The sequence below is a fragment of the Protomyctophum bolini genome (assembly GCF_963924005.1).
Source record: "Protomyctophum bolini genome assembly, chromosome: 16".
Taxonomy (NCBI): domain Eukaryota; kingdom Metazoa; phylum Chordata; class Actinopteri; order Myctophiformes; family Myctophidae; genus Protomyctophum; species Protomyctophum bolini.
In genome coordinates this window covers 35991211-36010781 of record NC_137877.1, presented here as the reverse complement: position 1 = coordinate 36010781, position 19571 = coordinate 35991211, and the positions used below count along the sequence as shown (strand labels likewise).

Below are 19571 nucleotides of genomic sequence, written 5' to 3'. Positions count from 1 at the left end.
AATCTTCACAATGCCTTAACTACTTGCTAAATGTGTCTAGACTATTGGTAAGTCATATCAGTGGTAGCCTACCTACACAGTAATAGTGATTTTTTTTAAATGTCTCTACTTACTGTATGTGTTAAACATGTTAAAAATATTTGTTCTACTGTATATGCAATTTCAATATAAACATGTCAAAAATGTACACACTTTAAATTGAGGTTCATAGCTGAATGGAAGTAGTAGAAATAGAAAATAGTATTCAAATGAAAGGTGCGGTAAGATATGTTTTGTTAAAATAAGGGTTAAATAAATAGCTCTATATTCTGATAGCAAATCTTTGCTATAGAAGATTTATTCAGTAACATGGGTCTCCTCTCCAACTCTTTAGTAAACAGAAAATGCATTTTCAGGTCTGGGCTACCAATTTTATCCAATCAGGATTAAAACAAACTTGTAAATGATACTGGACAAGCAAGTTAAATTGGAAGTGATGACGCAAAGACATTAACAGACAAAATTGCAGAAGACTATGAAATTAAAGCTGATGAATAGGTACTCTCCTGATTGCCTGAAATTGGCCAACCCAAGAGAAAATGTAAGAGCCAGAGAAACTGGGAGACCCATTATTGAACAATCTATCATTTTTACTATCAGAATAGAGCTTTAACTTTTAAACACAACCCTTTTTGTTTTAACCCAAAATTATTACTTAGCCTACATTTAATGTGCAGGAAATTTCAATCGTACCAACTATAAGCTCACCATACCGAATCTGCTGTGAACTCGTTTTGACTGTTCAATTAACTTGAGCCACCAGACTTTCTTCTAGCTCACCATTCACTCACTGTCCGCATGGTAGCTTCTGGCCCCCTCACTTCTGCCCCCCAAAGGACAGTAAAATGAATAACTAAAACTTAAAATATGTGATTCTCTCCGAAGGGGTTTTACTTTTATAAATCAAAATGTTAACAGTTAATAAAATAGAGCTATCCAGTGGACTTTACAAAATACTCATCCATGACACACTGCAATTCACCCGAAACAGATAAAAACACTTTATTTCACTGGTTTTCATATGAGCCGATAGGATGAGCATACTGCAATTTCACCCTTGGTTCGGCTTGACTCTCATTCATCAGCCATCATCAGTTCTGACGCAGGCACCAGGTTAATGTAAATACTGGACTGTACACACAGAAGGGTGGGGGTAGGGAGGGGGGGGTGAAAACCTCCACAACCAGTCCGGCAATACTGCAAGGCCACACACTGGGCTAGGCTCACACACACCTAAAACACAAAGAGTCCATATACAGTCCCAAGCCAGACAGCGTGCTGACCTTGGGTTCATTTTAAGGAAAACCGTGCAGAAAATAAAATACAGTCTCAGTCTCTTTCTTCTGTTGTCCCATATGCTCCAGTAACTGTCAAGTTTCTTTGTTCTGAGTCTTCCGAGTTCACAGAAGTTTTGGAAAATAAATTATCACGCAAGAGTCCTGGCAGCGATCTTGGCCAGGGCAGTGTCAAGGGAGGAGTAGGAGGAAGGAGCAATCCTTCCACGACCTCACCCGCAACCTCGTGTATGGAGGTGAAAGAAATCAATAGCACGGGGCACACTTCGAATCACAGATCATAGGTCATCATCTCACACGAAGACGTGACATCATCCATTCAAGACCTTGGCACAACCTAGGGGTTAAAGATGAAGGAAGTTGCAGAATTGTAGAAAGATTAGTAGGAGAAGAGAAGACAGAAAGGTTTATTACGTTATGTGCTTCATGGATCACTAATTAGTATTTAGGTCATATTTGCAAAACCGATGCAAAAAATGTTTGTAGTACCCACCCCTCTCCAGTTAGGGCGCAGCAGGCCTGGATGTGCCACTGGTGGTCTTTGACGGAGGTGAGCTGGAGGCTCTGAGAGATCTCAGCCACAGACATACAGCCTTTCACATCCTGTTTATTGGCAAAGATCAACAGCCCTGCCTTTTTCAGGTCCTAGGGTTGAGATGGGAGAGATTACAGGGTAAAGAAATATGTATGTTCTTTTAAAACATCGATCATAAAACAGATTATATTGAATGCATCTACGCAGCAATACTTATCTATACAAGCAAACTATAAACACAAATGGTAGATGCATTTAGTAGCTTATACAGTAGTATATTTAAATGCTTTAATGCTTTATCAGTTCTGCCTTTAAACTCATTTTACTGTACGCAATACGCATAACATTACTGTATGTCTCATTAGGGGCTGTGTCCACAGACGGAGCATTGACACCCTGGCCTTCACGGTCAAAAACTATTGCTGTAAACGTCCTGACATCTGTGTTAATAGCAAAAACGGCTAAGCTGAAAGAACGGTAAAAATGTACTTCTCATGGTTGTAACCATTCAATGTCAGCTTGTAAATGACCGGGTTATCAGACACAGCCAGGAGGATAAAAATGACATGAAGAGACAGGCAGTGGCAGCTAAAACAAATACATAAAATGTGCTTTCATAATACGGTAACTCACTTCATGTGCAAGCATTCTGTAGAGTTCCTCTTTGGTCACGGAGATCCTTTCCCTATCTGTGCTGTCCACCACCACAATCACAAACTGTACGGAAAAAAAGGGGTGTTTTATATTTTGTTTTGAGATGGGAGCATGGAACACTGGTCTTTAAAGCAAACTGTGAGGCAACTGTGTCAAGACAGTGTCGAGAGGGAGGAAAGTCGGCAATGAGGGGGAAAGACATGCAACACAGATCTCTAGCCAGAATCGAACTGGGGATGTTGTGATAATGTGGTCAACACAAATGGACAGCTACAGACAGTACCAGTGCATCCCATGTTTGAAAGCAATTTAATAGGGTAGAATGACAGGTGGACATTAAGATAGAAAACAGAACATGGGACTAACCGATTGAAACTTGGTCTGACCTGATTACGGTAGATTTTGCATTAGATTTTACTTTTATTGTTCACTTGGAGAAATTTCTCCTCTCCATTAAACCCATCCTAAGGGTTAGAAGACACCGTGCAGCACTCAGGCACCTACTCAGTTGTAAATACCAGGACCTTGGTCATTATGATTCACAATATCTTCATACTCAAACATTCAGTGCCCACTAATGCCCTGTGGATGGGGGCGTTCCAATCAGGATAAAAACATTTCATCATAGGACAAACAATTACTCAGGTTTACAGCTACTCATCCTAAGGGGAGAAGTAGACCCAAACCATGGCAGGAAAAAGCCCCCCACAGCATAATGGAGCCACTGGACCCCTCATTGTAGGTCTCCAATGCTGTCCATCATTCAGACCTCTTTGTGTATACTATAGCCTACATTACAAGCATTCACCTACTGATCGAGAATATTATGGTGAAGGATGACCATATCAAAAAATTCCACATCATTGCCTATGGTTTTTGCACCGCAGAACTCTTGTGCATTTGTCTTTTTAATGAGGAGTTAATGCACTGTAACCCTAGGATGACATCCCTCTCTATGTAGTTGTCAACAATAGACTGTTCTTGCGGACAGTCTGATCATGACCTGAATAGACAGTGAATTCTCAATCACCTGAGAAAGAGTTGCTCTTCTGGTTTTTCTTACAAAATCACAGTAATGCACAAGCACCACAGTCATTGAATGTGCACTTTGCCCGCAATTACCAATCCTATTTATCTTTCCCGCAGATCGAAATGCAGTTGTCACTTTAGTCACTGTTCCTATTGAAAGAGTCTTTGTGACTGAAACTCCTGTCATCTGTTACTCAATTATAAACCCTCTTCTAATCACTTGGATCTTAGTTTTTCTCTTGCCATCTTGATCCAAAATGTAGGTCAATTTGGCCTGCCCATCATTTTTATACATGCCACAGTGCATAATGGGATGTTAATTGCTCAATTGTATCATACAGCCTATAGCCAACCTGTTTGGAAGGAGATGCATTCTTTTGTTTCTCTTTCTTTTAATATACTTATATACTACAGTATACCAGTAAGACGCCCGAGGGTGTGAAGCGTTGCGTGCACGTCGGGTGACAGCTGACTGCTGGGCAAGCGCCCAGGCATGGGGAGGTCAGATCAACATAATAGGAATGAATTCTGTACTGGCCATATATGGAGCGTGTCTTGAGTGTACAGGGTTTGATGTGGTCAGATCAACATATGGAATGTCAGAACAGGTCAGCTCCATATATGGAGATCTAAGGGTGGCAGCAGGGGCAGTGTCTTGAGTGTACAGGGTTTGCACTAATAACTTTGGGGCAGGCCCGTCTAGAGTTTAAATGGACGGGTAACAGTCAAAAGGAAGACATCGAAGAGGAAGGATGGATGGGGAAGGATCAACATTATGGAATGTCAAAACAGGTCAGCTCCATATATGGAGATCCAAGGGTTTGAGGTCATGGGCATTCCCATATATGGGCTTAATATTGATGACATTAGGGAACTACATCCCTGATTATGTCAGTGACCAACCAACCAACCAACCAACCAAACAACTGACTGACTGACGGGAAATGCACGATGTCATACTAAATGCGACCTGTGTTCGCAATACTTTTGCCATTTGCCATTTGGTATTACTATATTTGAGGGGCACTAGCCCCTCCTATGCCCAGCTTTGCGGATCTGTGTAAACACAAACATTGAAGACAAAAGTGTGTAAACACTCGCTCTTGTCCACAGATGGCGGATGATGTAGACACGGAGAGCATGAAGAACTACCAGATAGCCTGCGAGAAGATAGATCCTCACCACTGCAGATACCCGTACTGCGTCGTCTGGACGCCAATCCCCGTGCTGTCATGGCTGTTTCCGTTCATCGGACACATGGGAATCTGTACGTCCACCGGTGTGATCCGTGACTTTGCTGGACCTTACTTTGTCTCGGAAGACAACATGGCCTTTGGTAGACCAACAAAGTACTGGATGCTTGACGTTAGCAAAGTGTATGCCAGCGGTTCCAACGCCTGGGACACTGCCGTCCACGATGCATCCGAGGAGTACAAGAACAGGATGCACAACCTCTGCTGTGACAACTGTCACTCGCATGTGGCGATGGCATTGAATCTGATGCGTTACGAGGACAGCACGTCATGGAACATGATCAAACTGAGTGCACTGGCCTTCATCCACGGCAAACATGTCAGCTGTGCAGGATTCCTTAAGACCTGGCTGCCTTTCCTCATGTTGATGTCCATCGTCCTGACAGTGGCCCTGGCACTCAACCTGCGGTGACGACAGCGCCACCGCCCTGTGACAACAGGGAACTGCAGGGGTTCCCAACCTGCCATGCGGATATTGCAAGTGGTGTCACTGGGGCAGATTTCTCAACTGTCCACAGCCCCCCTCTGAGACACAGACTGAAACGGAACAATCTTTTTAATGCCAAAGTGGCCAAATGTCAAATATTGAGGGGCCGCTTCCCCCCTTTTGCCATCAGATCTTGTTTTGGTGATGTTTGTGAGACGGGAAACACTTTCCTGGGGGTTTTGTGTGGGTGATATGTGGTTTTGGTGTTTCGGGGTGTCCGTGGGCTCCGTGGTGTCATGGACACTGGTCTCACTTCCTTCCTGGACTACAATTCTGATAATGCTTTGGTCCACTGCTCCTCCTTGTGGAGCAGTCTCAGTAAGACATGTTGTCTTACAACAAGTAAGACATTACTGTCTTACTTACATGTGGTCCGGGAGGTGGGTGTCTAAAAAACACGTGGAACACCAGGGGGGTGTTTCTTGTCTCTCGGGCATCGTTGAAGTGGGATCTGGTTGCTGAAGGGGTGAAGTGGCCCTTTAAGTAAAAAGTATGCTCACGTTGTGAAATTAGCCGATCTACAAGCTCACAATGCCTCGCTATACTGTGGGCGGCGGTGGCTCAGGGGTAGAGTGCCTGGATGGGAACCGCAAGGTTGCCAGTTCGAACCCGGGCTCCCCCAGAGTTACTGTCGAAGTGTCTTTGAGCAAGACACTGAACCCCTAATTGCTCCCGATGTGCTAGTTGGTGCCTTGCATGGTTTCCGCTGCCATCGGTGTATGAATGGGTGAATGTAATGCACAATCTATGTAAAGCGCCTTGGATAAAGGCGCTATATAAATGCACCATTTACCATTTACCATTTAAACACAAACATTGAAGACAAAAGTGTGTACGCAAATTGCGATTGGCCAGAATGAGAGGTTGTATGAAGAACATGTATCATAAGAGCACTCCTCACTTCACAGGAGTGTGATTTTTAGTTAATTTACCTTTATGCAAAGTGAAAGACCTACTGAAACTATCCTTACCTCTGTGTTGGTGTAGTATGTGTTCCAAGATGACCTCAGGGATTCCTGTCCTCCGATGTCCCACATCAGGAAGTGGGTGTTGTTCACCACAATCTCCTCCACATTGCTGCCTATCGTAGGAGAGGTGTGCACCACCTCGTTCATTGAACTGTATCACAAAGTCAGGTAAAACTGTCAGGTTCTCCGTGACACAAGCAAGCTCACCACACATACTAATTGCCAATATTTCATGAATGGACAGCAGGGCTGAATGATATATCGTTATCTAGATACGAACATACAGGATGATATCACAAAAGGCCATTGACTTCCAGTTGGCCTTCAAAGTAAGTGAGTTTGTCAAAGGGAAAAGGAAAGTAAGCAAAGTGAAATTGACTTGTTTGTTTTGAAGAATGCTTAGTTTTCTCTGTTGCTACACTTAAAATAAAAAATAATAAATGTGAACCAATTGTCACATCGTATCGCTATCGAGACATTTGGCAGAAATCGAGATATGAAGATCTTTCCATATCGTTCAGCCCTACCCTACCATTTTATTAATTGATTGTATATCGTATTGCACTGCACTCCCTGCGGTGGTGTGGAACGTGTGTGTCGAATTTGAAGTCGATGGGGCTAACGGTTCTCGAGTTACGTGGATTACACGTGTACAAAGACTTGGCATTTATAGATAGATTCATCAGTAATACATATTACATACAATATATTATACAAATACAAAACAAACATTTGAATAAAGCTCAGTAGAATCATAAGGTTTACAGATAAAGGGGGGGGGTGGGGGAAAGAGGATAAAATATGTGCAGTAATAGTTATTTCAATACGTACAACTGGTAAAGAATCGTGGTCTTCCCAGCGTTGTCCAGGCCCACAATAATAACCTTGTGCTCTGAAAGACAGAAAAACAACCCACTCAAACTCACCAACAATTAATAACACAAAGCGTGACATCAACTAAGGAATGCGATTTACAGTGTGACTGTTAACCGCAGTGACTGATCATCACCCACACAATCTCTGCCAATGTGTAATGTTTCACTGACATGCCCATTGCCCTTCGTCTCAATATCTGGAACACAAGACTAGCTTGAGCCCTTGAAACAACTGTGCTTCTTTATTCTTGACACCACTATCTCTGAGGCAAATTAAGCACGGCTCGCATCTCTCTTCACCAACGCATTGTAGTGTTAGAGACAGTGCACTCAATCAACATAATACATACACTACCTATAGTGTTCACAATAGCGGATGTTATATAAGCCATGTTACTTTCCATCTACTGTATAATCATGCCTTAATGGTAAAGAATGCCATGCAGGCATGCACACACACACTCACTACTCTACTTAGCGAGCCTGTGCCATCAGAACCACAGGCTTAGTGCAACATTATGCACACAAATAGACACATATGGCTCTACCTCTACCAATGAGAAGGTACAGTACAAACAAGAAATGACTAAGGCAAATTGCTATCTTTCTGTTGACACAATGATGTGGTGACATAATGATCTGAGATCATTTGTCACATACAGACTAGAGGCCAAAGGACAAAAGATTACAGATCACTGGGCAACTCTGTGTTGGCTGTGTTTAATCTATAGCAATTGTGTTCATTATTATTGACTTAAACTATTGGTATTGTTTAAGGAGGCCCAATAAACCATTTTGAAATATAGAACAATTCAATTTCAAATATTGTCTCCGCTATAACTACAGATTTGTAAATGGTACACAACCTTTTTTTGCCGGCCTGAGTGCTTCCAGCAATCAAACTGTCTTTTCTATTGAAGTGAACAATAATGGAATATTCAAATATCAAATATCAATGAATCAAAATAAATATGATTATTATCAAATTCTATTATCAAAATAATAATCACTTGAAACTATTGAAATTATAATTATAATAACTTAGGATTCTGTCTATATCGGACGGTACATAACTGAAGCGGTGCAGAGTCGGCTCTAGCATCCAACGTTCGTCCAGGTGAACTCTTTGCTCAAGCCCGCCAGAGACGGCGCACCTCTGTCATGTTTATTTTGCCTAACTACTGCTGTAGTCTTTTCTCACCAAGTGGGCGCTGGGGAGACAAGAACTATGCCTACAGTAAGCCTAACCTTAAAATGCTTACAGTATGCATATTTTTCATTCTATATTGTTATAAATATACTAGATAGATACTGATTAACGATAATAGACAATTGTGAAACTGATTTGTAAAACTTTTTTTTTTTTTTTTTTTTATAATTCTATGGGTTAGGATAGGAATTCGTGCCGTGACTCGTGATTTATTCTAACAAACATCACAGTGATTGTCCTCAAAACAAAATTACATTTTCAATAATTTCTGCCACAACCTAATCTGTATTTAGATAAATGTGACATCATCAAATTACATTGCCCTGTTTGAAGGAATGGTTCATAGAATATCATGCTTGCTTATATTCTGTGTCTCAAGCAATGAATGATGAATCATGTGTGTGTGTGTGTGTGTGGTGCTGTGTTGTCTGTTGCCTGTTGCCTGTTGCCTGAAATGACTCTAGCCTAAACATGATTAGAGATAGGACAGAGAGGCGTGTTTCAAAACATGTATAGGCTAGAGTTTAGAGTAGACTGAATCACATCTTGATGATGTCATCAAGATGTGATTCACCATCGCTGATGTCACTCTCTTCATATTTTCAATGAGAGGCAAGTTGAAGTCACTAAGTCAGAAATGAAGAGCTTAGTACCGGTACTCAAAACCACGGAGCGCTTTTAGATTACGCACACTGAACAGGGAAGTGAACGACAACGTGCATGCGTGAAAGAGCAAGGATTATGGTGCAGAAGGAGAGGCTAACTTAAAAAAAGAGAGAAAAATTCTGAATATTTCTCTCTCGTTTGATATCAATGAAAAGAATGCGCTAGGACGTCCTAGCAACCCGTCGGTTGGATTAGTTATGACGTTCCCACACATTGTACGGTCTAAATGGGTTAACTCACTCAGTGCCACAGGAAGCCTTTGGACGCCTCCCCTTTAACACTTATTTTGCCCAAAACGTCTCCAGACGTCTTTATAATTACACCTGTAGAGAAGGCAGAGGATGTGTGGAGGTCTTTAGGTCCTTTTTAAATGGTATAAAACCGAATCACATTGACAGCTCCCGTTGCTAGGCAATGCTCCCGAACAATGGCGCAGCCATTCACTTCCTTGTATACGGGCCGACAAATCTTGCCTTTATCTCTGAATCTACGACACTCTCCATGGTTTTGATCAGAACGCTGATGTTCTGTCCTCATTTCTGACTGAACCAAGCATCTCGTTTGGAATATTAATGCTTCTAAAGAGAGATCAGACTTTACGCAAGGTAGTAATGCAACATTATACCTCCTGGTTTTGGGGGAATTTCCATTTCCCCAATTAACACAAATACACAATAATGATAGTTGTTATAATTTGGCTACTTTACATTAAAATCTCATTGCACTGGAACTTTAAAGTCTTATTGGGGGGAATAGAACAGAAGGAAGCAAGCAGGATTGAGCAGAATATAGCATAAGTAAGTGTAATAGGCCATTTGTTGATCATACAACTATGCCTCATAATGATGCCTGATGCTTCCATAACATACTTGGCTCCATGTCTGAATTGTCTGTCTATTTGTCTGTCTGTGAAAACTGTAGGATGTTTTAACAAACATTGCAGTAGTTGGATGTAGGTTAGTCTTTCTGACAGCTGTTTAAATGCGATTGATTGAAATTTGTATTCACAGTATGTAGAATTCCAATGGGTACATTTAAAAAAGAAAAAGCACAAGTCAATACAAAAACTGCTACGAGGATGAAACCAGAAAAGTACCAAGACTTGTTTACATCAGGGTCCACCATGCTCAATTCATCAGAGCATTTAAGACTTACAAATATACACTTCTATGAGCCAGGTTATGTATCACATAATTTCACTCTCTTACAACACCATCTTTGCACAATGCAGATATGTGACAAGACAACAATCTAGCTAGTTGAACACACACACATCGGTCTTCGCAACCTGACTTACTATAATTCTGTGACTAGTCTGTTAACACAACCCTTACCCTAACCAGCCTTATCAACTGGGGAGGATGCCTTTGCAGTTTTCGTTTTTGGCAAGTCAACATGACACATGTTTGTTGCACAACAGCTAGATCTGTGATATTAATTCCTATTGTAAATGTCTTGCTGCTGTGGCTACGTTTTGTTTATGTACTCTAGCAGCCTTGGCCTAGAATCACACAGTCAGACTGGGAAAGTTTAGGAGGGGATTAACTTTCAGGAGCCTGTATCTCATGTTACATCATACGGGCATATCCTTTTACTGCTTTAGGATCTGTAGGCAGGGAATTGAGATTACCGTCAAATTAGCATAAAACAAATATGGCTTGCAAATGCAATGCAAATGTTGTGTATATGAATTTGATTGATTTGATTCTGATTGATTGAAATTTGAATACTGTATTAGTAAAAAATGCAAACAGCACTGTACGGTGCACTGCACAGTAAAGCAATTTGGCTAAAAGGATGTTATACTCCATGGACCATGACATAACGACATTGAACTATGGCTTTAGTGCATAGCTACAGGGTTAGTGAGAGTGAAACAGTGAAATGACAACAGAGGACACATTCCCATACAGTATTAAAGGCAGTGCACAGTCAGTCAGTGATCCAAACATGAACAATGGGTACGCTCATCACAAAAAAAATAACAACTAAATGGCAAAGAATGGAGACATTCTCCAATTGATTGACATGAGCTCTTGAAACAAGGATAAGCCAAACAGGAAATTGGGCATTTTTAATAGTCGTAAACTGTAGTAATTAGAATGATTGAAACAGTTACTTAACTTTACAGTTATATAAGTTACTTTCCATCTAATGCAGAGATAAAGCCTATGCTGATGAATAAATACAAATATATAGGTTTAATTGTCGTTACAGTTACATTATAGTAAACCCCCCCCCCCCCCTCCCCCCAAAAAGGCACATTCAAGCCGACAATGTAGTAGAAATCTAAAGTGAAGGGAACTATGGACTACAGGTTTGCCTCATTGCCTGTACAGTCAGATCCATATGGGCCTTTTACTACAGTAGCTGAATTATAGCTAGCAAGCCATCGGCCTTCACAGAGCCATGTCACGTTCTCATTCTTACCTTGATGGTTAAAAAGCCTCCATAGTTTAGTAAAAAGTATTCCCATGGCTGATGTGATGTTTTTTATTTTATTTTATTTTTACGATGCCAGCTTGTAAAAAATCGCTGCAGCCAGCTGTGGCTATCATTAGCTATCTAGCTAACTACTACACTTGGAACAGCTGTGGAAAAGGACTGGGGAACTGTCAGCGCTTCTAAGTAAAGCCTCCATAATTGATCGAATTAAATCTTTCCCACAATGCGAATTGTGACAGTGGTACGCTATCTACCTAGGCTATCTTCTACCTATCTATCTGATTCTGATGTGGTTACCTGGCTGCTATGCTATCACTATCAGCTGGCAGAGGCTGCGCTCAACTGCGCTTCTTTGCTGTCAAACGTGCGCATGCGTGTTTCATGCTGGGCGGTGCCAAACAGTTGACTGAAAAATATGAATGATCAAAGTACCTAGAAAGAAGAAACAAATTAATGTATTTAAGGCGAGACACCCCAGGTGAATAGGGAAAAAAAGTTAAATAATAGCTATCACAATGAAACTTCTCCAGTTGATTACTTATATTAAAACTAAGATTTTTTGTATTACAAGTTTTCTGAAATGATATGTTTAAATATGCAAATTAGGCATTATATGCGCTAATTTGCATACATTTCGGGACGATAAATCTGAAGATCGGATAAAGCCAGGTTCAAAATTATCATTTCATTTTGTTGACACATTAGAGACAAAGAAAATTACACATGGGATTTTTGATATCTCTAATTATCACTCCACAAATCAGAAAATAGTGTCAACAGGCATAAAAAACCCAATTTTCTGCATTTTTTTGGTATAAAATTTGATGTAAATCAGGCTGTGAATGATATATCAACAAATCCATGTGTAAATGTCTGCGGAATATAGTTAGGAATAAGACTGGAAAGTTTGGTGTATGTGAGTTCAACTGAAGTGGAGATTCTTTGTCCCAAGTATGAGGAAAACTCATTTTGAGAAAACGGCCTTTAAAGATTTGTATTGTAAAATTCCAAAACGTTTTATTTGAAGCCACTATTTTGAGACAAAATATCTCATCCAAACCTTGGCAACAACATATAATGGCATATATCATTGGAAAGGTCTGGACCTCAAGCTGACTGTGGTCTGATCCAAATATGGTCACTTCCTTTGTACCAACAACCAATCATGAAAATAGAGATGGTGGCTTTTCACCCCGAAAAACGAGCTGTCATTGGCTAAAATAAACTATCCAAATAAACATCTATATCTGTATTTTTAACGTGTATTTTGCTTTAGTTTGAAAGAAAACATGTTTAGGAAGCAAAATAGCAAAAAAAAAAAAAAATGAAAAATCATGATTTCACCTGGGGTGTCTCACCTTAAGAAAAATGCCTGCTTACAGAATTAACCGTAAATAAAGAACATGAAGTATGCAAAGTTGGCCTAAATCTAAGCCCGCAATGTAATGTAATAGCAGAATACGGTAGATAGGCCTATATATTTGCATGCATTCAGCATTGCCATTTTTGGCAAGGATCACAGTATTTTAATGCGCATAATAGGCTAATATGCCTTCATTGTCATGCTTTAAGAAATGAAATTCCTAGAGGTGTAGGCAGAAAGGGAATGGTCATTGTGTGCTAAGAAATTAAATTCCTGAAGGTGTAAGCAGTTGTTCTTGCATAAATTGAATGCTATTTATTTTTTATTAAAGCATCTAAATGACTAGGCCTATAGTGAATCATACAATAATGCATTATAACAGGGATTGTACTGCATTTAACACAACACGGTATTCATACACTAAAGTCATTTATTTCATTACAGCTGCAAAATTACAGTAGGCTACACACAAACTTCATATTGTTGCATGACTCATTCTCTCACAAGCAGTATTGAAATATTTTGGGATCACTGATTGCGCTCCAGTTTTCTTCATCAACATTAACAGCTACTGTACGTACAGTGTCTCTGTGGGTTCCCAAACTGTTCAGGCCACGACGCCTCAAAATAATCATATTTTGAACTGCCTTGACAAGCCTGAGAAGCACTTGAACTTGAATAGGCATTACATGAATTTGACTCTGTCCGTACTGTAAGCTTGTAAATCGTTTAAATACAAAAAAGGGGGAAAAAGTAAATAACTATTTTCACAATGTTTGCCTCTTTCTTACATTATATAATATTTGACAATTTGGCCAATTTGGTATTAAAAAGGTCTTAAAAGTCATTCAATTGCAACTTTAGAACTGTGCAGATACCCTGTATAGACTTACACTGTATTTTGGTTTGTTTACTGTTGAGTGAGAAAACAATGTTGCACATTAAACCTCCCTCTGGGGGCCATGGCAGCCATTTGGGAACCACTGTCCCAGAAGCACTGAAGCACAAAGGCCCCTTCATTATTAACGTTCCAATTTTGGAGCTCTGCATGGCTCATGGACTAAGAACCAAAAGTCACAAAGAGTCCATTAACTTAAAAAAGCTCAAACAACCCTCCCTCCCCAACAAATATTAAATTACAAGATGTCATTCAAAGGTAATGGTTTATTCATCCTATGTTGGCTGACAACATCTGCAAGTAAATTTGCCTGGTCCAAAATGCCAATCCTATGTATGAGTCATGATAAGGCAAAATTAGCTCAATAGCTACACACATTTTAAATCATACTTTGGGGATTAGTGTTATTCATTAAAATTAATTTAATTAAATGAGATTGAGACATTTTTGATCAGCCATTGGAAGACTTATGCAGAATTTGAGAGAGAGACAAATGGAATGTCAATTGAATGTATTGCAAGTGTACATTCAAATGAATAAGGTGGCATATGAAAACATTTCTGAACAACTGTCTGCATATACAGTAAAATTGCCTTTCCTTACAGAAACATATATCCCACTAACGGTACAACAATGCTCAAACTTTTAATTATGTTAAAATATGACTTAAGTGACAAAACCTGTTCAACTGGTTAATATCACTTGGATATACGCATCAAAGGCCACCCACTTAAAATCAACTATTATTACAGCCTACAACCCATTTTAAGGAGCTCTGGTCATGCCCATTTCCAGAGGAGGGAAATCTTGTAATATTAGTTTTATGGCAGTTCTCCTCTGTTTTTGTCTGTCCCGATGTCGGTCACGGAAGATTGGCACTAAGCTGGTTTTATGAGAAAAAAGAGAGGTCCAGACCAGAGAGATAGAAAATCGTAAAACCATATTATTTTCATTAACTCCATTAGCTTTTTTGTGAAATGGTTCCTAGAGATTTAAATACACTCATACGCAATACATTGTCAAACAAACTTAAGGAGCATTATCACTAAAGATGCATGATATGCTCTCATTGTATTTGCTCCTGCACAGTAAAATCCTGAGCGTCAACTTATCTCTGGCTGTAAAAAATGGATGTTTACAAGGATCCACTTTTACCCAGTTAAATGAACACTAATTATTTGACCGTGTGGAAACATGCACACAGGTTATCTGCAGTTCATCGCCACAGGATGCTTGGTGATTTCACTGCTTTCTGGCACTGACTTGAGGCAGGTACTGAACTGTAACGATGACAGTCCCACCTGCATGCTACAGTAACAGCTGAGATGACAGGAGGAGTCCACAAAGGCATAAGCCACACGCTACCACCTGCTAGTGTACTTCCTATAAACCACATGCCTCATCTGGGAGATATTCAGACGAGCAGAGGCTCAGCTTACACCTTCCCTTTGAAACACAAGCATTTTTAGTACCAATTTCACATGCAAAACCGTCTCTTAAGTGTGTAAAAGGCAAGGACAGGAATCACATTCTGAAATGTATAGGTTCAAGTGGTAAGAACCACAGTCAAAGAGAAAGGCGAGGTGCAAAACTACACTTCTGATAAAAAATATGTTAAAGTCCAAATAAACTGGAGCCAAACAACTGGAGCCGTTTCATTGTTGTGACAGTGAAGCTGCAACAGCTGTTCGCTCCACGGCAGTGGGTTAGAGGATAGAGAGGCCTGCTCTGGGTTTACGGTGGGCTCCAACTCAAAGCCTGTGCCTCGAGTCCTGACTGTAGCCTCCCGGGGAGGCATTACGGTGAGGCTTGTACGAGTCCTGGTAGGGATCCTGATAGTCTTCCTCCACCAGAGGATAGTGGTCTCGGCTGTGCTGTGAGCCGGAGGACAGGCGGTTACGGTTTTTCCGGGTTCGTTCATTGTGGTAGTTCTCATCGGCAGGCATCAGGCTGCGACGTTCCACAGACGAGTGGTCTCCCCCCGCATGGTTGCTGTTTCTGTTTCTTTGGGCCTGTCCAAGAGAGGGAATAATTATGCACATTATGAACATTTCCCATAACAGTTCGTCAGAAAATAGGAGGACCTCATACATCATAATAAATTGAGAAATGGTTTAACTCTTTCTTATGAAGCCCATTTCTGCATTATAAATAGACTTATAATGTATTATAATCTGTATAATTATAGAGATAAGCACTCGCAGACATTCAAAATGTATGAGTGTTTATAACTAGAAGGAGATGAGGTTAGCAATTGTGTTTCAGTCTTTCAAAATATTGTTTCTTGCACTCTCCTGTCCCACATTTTATCAATTATTTTTGCCCTTTCCTGTTTTTGCATAATCTTCTAGGTTCAGGTGAGTTTAGTTCACCTGTATGGCAGCAGGATATGGGGAGAGAGCAGTGGATCCCAGGTTGCGTCCCAGCAAAGGGTTCAGAGGTGTACTGAGGGAGGTGTGCGTGGCACGCCAGTAAGCCTCCAGGTACTCGGCCAGGTGTTCACACGCATCCTCCAGCTGGTTCTCATCCAGAATGATGTCAAACATCTCCTGAATGAGCATGAAGTGGGGTAGGTGGAGAGGGAGGGACGGGAGGAGGGAAAGAGGGAGGAGAGAAGGATCAACATATTTGATATGTTGATATATGAAAGGCAAGCAAAAGAGAGAGAGAGAGAGAGAGAGAGAGAGAGAGAGAGAGAGAGAGAGATTGAAAAGGGACAGAGGGCTGTGTGATAGACAGTTTAAAGTGTAGCTGCTGCTATAGATATGTATATGTAATTGTTGTCTGACATGCACAGATGGGATGAAGCTCAACCTATGATTGGTGGCTGTTGACAAGGCTGCAGCAGATGTCTTATGCGTTTCTCAAGTTTACTCACCGGAGGACATTGTGCCAACTTGTCTGCTGCCACTAGCTGCACATTCAGGTGTTTGCTTTGGGACTTTCCTCTCGATTTTATCAGCCGCTGGAGGACCTGTAGAGAGCATACGTAGATACAAAAACACCAGTTAGAAAGACCTATTTAGACAGCACAACACAATGCCTGGCGCTACTGTATGTCTTGGGTGTGTAACCCAGCGCTATTTTGCTATCTTCCGCCAAGCACAACACCAGTGCCGATTAGCCTACATGGTGATATGAAAACAATTGATAAGAGGCGAGGAATTAACAGTCACATTTGTGAGGATTACAAGTGCCGGTGTCCAAGTGTACGTGTGTTGTGAAGCCGCCTGCCAAGAAGTGTTCTGATGTACAACCAAACCCTTTTTTTAATTTAGGGTTTTACAGACACAAACAGAAACAACAACATAGTACAAAGACAAACTTCACAGCAACCACATAGACACAGAAATAAAAAAAATAATAAAATAAAGACATAAAATAAAACAAACGGATCATATAAATAAAATTGCAGAATAAAGAAAATTCGATTAGAACCTTATTTGGGAATACGTTTAAACTTTTCCTTTCCATAATTCTACTATGTTTCACCTCTTGTCCATTTATACGACCATTTTTCCCATCTTTTTTCATAGAGGTCTACTCTTATTCTTATCTTGAATGTCAACTTTTCCATGTCTTCAATATTGTCCATGATGGTTCGCCATTGTTTACAACCAAACCCGTTTACTGTGTGTACAACTACAACTATAAAACATTTAACGACTACTACCAACAGAGGGCAGTAGATCACAGATTACATGATGACAATCTATTCTAAACAATTCAAATATTACCTTAGGCGAGGAGACCTTAACATGGACGATGATGGGTGCTAATGAGGTCTTGATGAGCTGTGCTGGATGGTTGATGGTGTCAGCGTCCAGCACCACCAGCTGTAGAGACCTGGCCAGTTCAAAGATCCTTTCTATCTCACTCTGGACCTCCGCTACAGCACAACAGTACAGAGTACAGACACGACAATGTAAAGGCATAAGTTAATTCACATACACGCACGCACGTGCACACAGATAGATAGAGAGAGAGAGAGAGAGAGAGAGAGAGAGAGAGAGCACAATTCAGGGTAATCCTGAAGCATTACCAAGACTTGAACGTGTGTTGGACCTCTCGATGATGGCTCTCTTACTGGGGTTGTTCAGCACTGATCTCTTGGCCAGAGATATATCAGCTGTTACCCTTGTGATAGATATCCTGAAATGGAAAAAAACATGATATATGCTAACTAATCATTCCCACCACTCTCCTCAGTCTGTGTATCTGTTCTTTGAGATTATTGTCTGTCAAATTAACACATTCCTTGTTGATAGACTGTGTGTCTGTATACACTACAGTATGTAGTATGTGTACACATACTTACTGCTCTTGCTTCTACAACACCTGAATGTCCACACAATTTCACTAACATTTTGGTCATTCAGGCTTTTGTCAGAGTGATCTCCCTGAAGCCCAACTCATACTTTGTCGTGTGACTGCAGCACTTGCTTCAGTTTTTTTCACTGAGCACGGTATATTAGCAACAAAGTATATTAGCCATGACGAGTAGTCTAATCTATTAGTTTGTTTTACTCTTGCCTGCTCAAACAACCAATTACTCACCTCCCGTCAAACCTGTGCTTCAGGAAGTCAAATAGTGCTTTCTGCATCATATCTGTCACCTACATCCATGAACCATGGCATGGCGAAGTGAGAAGATGAGCATGGGATAAGAGAAGGAGTGAAGATGGATGATAGAAAGGGGAGAAGATAAGAAGATAAGACAGAAAATCGGAAATAATAGAATAGTGAGGGAGAATAAATAGGAGTAGAGTCAACCACTTTCAACCTTATGCTATTTTGGGCATGTCATAGGCGAACATGTTGATAGATCAAAAGAACATAAAAAAAAGATAGGCCCTAATTAAGTGACGAAAAAATATACAAGAACTGCCTTTCGCAGTTACACAAGCCAAGGCACAGAATGATGTGGAATTATCATTCATAGGTTTTATATCAAGGCCTGCAACCAAGCCGCCTTTCAGATGATGAATCATCGCTCTATGGAAATCAAAGAGGATAATAAACAAGGAAGGCTGTCAAATCATGAAAATAAAAATAAATAAATCTGTTCTCCTGGGCGTCCGTTTAGAATGTGGTGCACAATTAAACATTAATTCTCATTCACGGACCTACTAGTGCACTATATAACATTCTTCTTGTGTTTTCTCATTTCAAACCGTGCTCTACTTCTTCAGACTGACGTAGTTTCCCCGGAAGATGTTGCCACGGCAACAGCAGCATGAGAGCTGAGGACTGTGATACTATGACGAATGAATCCGTCCCCACTGCACCCCCCCCTTGGCCATTATTCCAGCGGTTCCCAGTGGCTATTGATTATTAGAGTTTTGAAGTTAACCACATGAACCCTATAGCATCCTTCTGGGCATGACTGTGTTCGATGAACATTCAGTGTAGATCTCCAAGCTCCTGTGACGCATTGTGAGGTTGTATTGGCTATTTTAGGTAAAGACATTTGGTGTAAAAAGGAGAATAAAGAGTATAAGTATAGAACCCTGGGGGACTGTGGTCACAGTATATAGAGACTTCAAGTGGTTACAGTAAAAGGTGGTAAATAGAGAGAGGGGGAATGAAAAGAGAGGTATGGCAATATATTGATATTATATTGATATTGTGATATGACTAGATATTGTCTGGGATTTTGCATATCATAATATTGTCATAGGACTAAAAGGACAACTTAGTTTCCATGTATAATTTTGTAATGATAATAATTTAAATATGAGATAAAAGATGTCACGTTTTGCTTTCTATCGTAAGGATAATTATGGACCAGCGCTTTTCTGAAAGAAAAGAAAAGAAAAACAACACTCAGAGGGGACCACAGCTCAGAGCAGCT

General features: G+C 40.5%; 3 protein-coding genes across 4 annotated transcripts in view; 1 reads left to right on the top strand and 2 right to left on the bottom strand.

The window, feature by feature from the left end:
• Positions 1–1025: 1025 nt before the first annotated feature.
• arl5a (ADP-ribosylation factor-like 5A) lies at positions 1026–11808 on the bottom strand. The gene is made up of 6 exons (XM_080785502.1): positions 11442–11808; positions 7092–7152; positions 6264–6411; positions 2503–2586; positions 1828–1979; positions 1026–1671 (listed from the first exon to the last, which is right to left on the bottom strand). Exons 1-6 carry the CDS (start codon positions 11485–11487, stop codon positions 1623–1625), a joined length of 540 nt encoding a protein of 179 aa, XP_080641628.1. The 5' UTR covers positions 11488–11808; the 3' UTR covers positions 1026–1622.
• On the top strand, positions 4666–5623 carry LOC308330503 (transmembrane protein 222-like; the record flags this gene model as incomplete). The annotated part of the gene is made up of 1 exon (XM_080785386.1): positions 4666–5623. One exon carries the CDS (start codon positions 4666–4668, stop codon positions 5215–5217), a length of 552 nt encoding a protein of 183 aa, XP_080641512.1. The 3' UTR covers positions 5218–5623.
• Positions 11809–15468: 3660 nt separating the features above from the next.
• cacnb4a (calcium channel, voltage-dependent, beta 4a subunit) overlaps positions 15469–19571 on the bottom strand; it is a gene marked incomplete at both ends in the record, with an annotated part of 36306 nt that continues 32203 nt past the window's right edge. For both annotated transcript variants that reach the window (XM_080786073.1, XM_080786074.1), the window contains 6 exons: positions 15469–15729; positions 16090–16266; positions 16596–16691; positions 17455–17606; positions 17760–17869; positions 18275–18333. In XM_080786073.1, coding sequence (XP_080642199.1) covers positions 15469–15729; positions 16090–16266; positions 16596–16691; positions 17455–17606; positions 17760–17869; positions 18275–18333 — 855 coding nt within the window. The remainder of the gene's footprint in view (positions 15730–16089; positions 16267–16595; positions 16692–17454; positions 17607–17759; positions 17870–18274; positions 18334–19571) is intronic.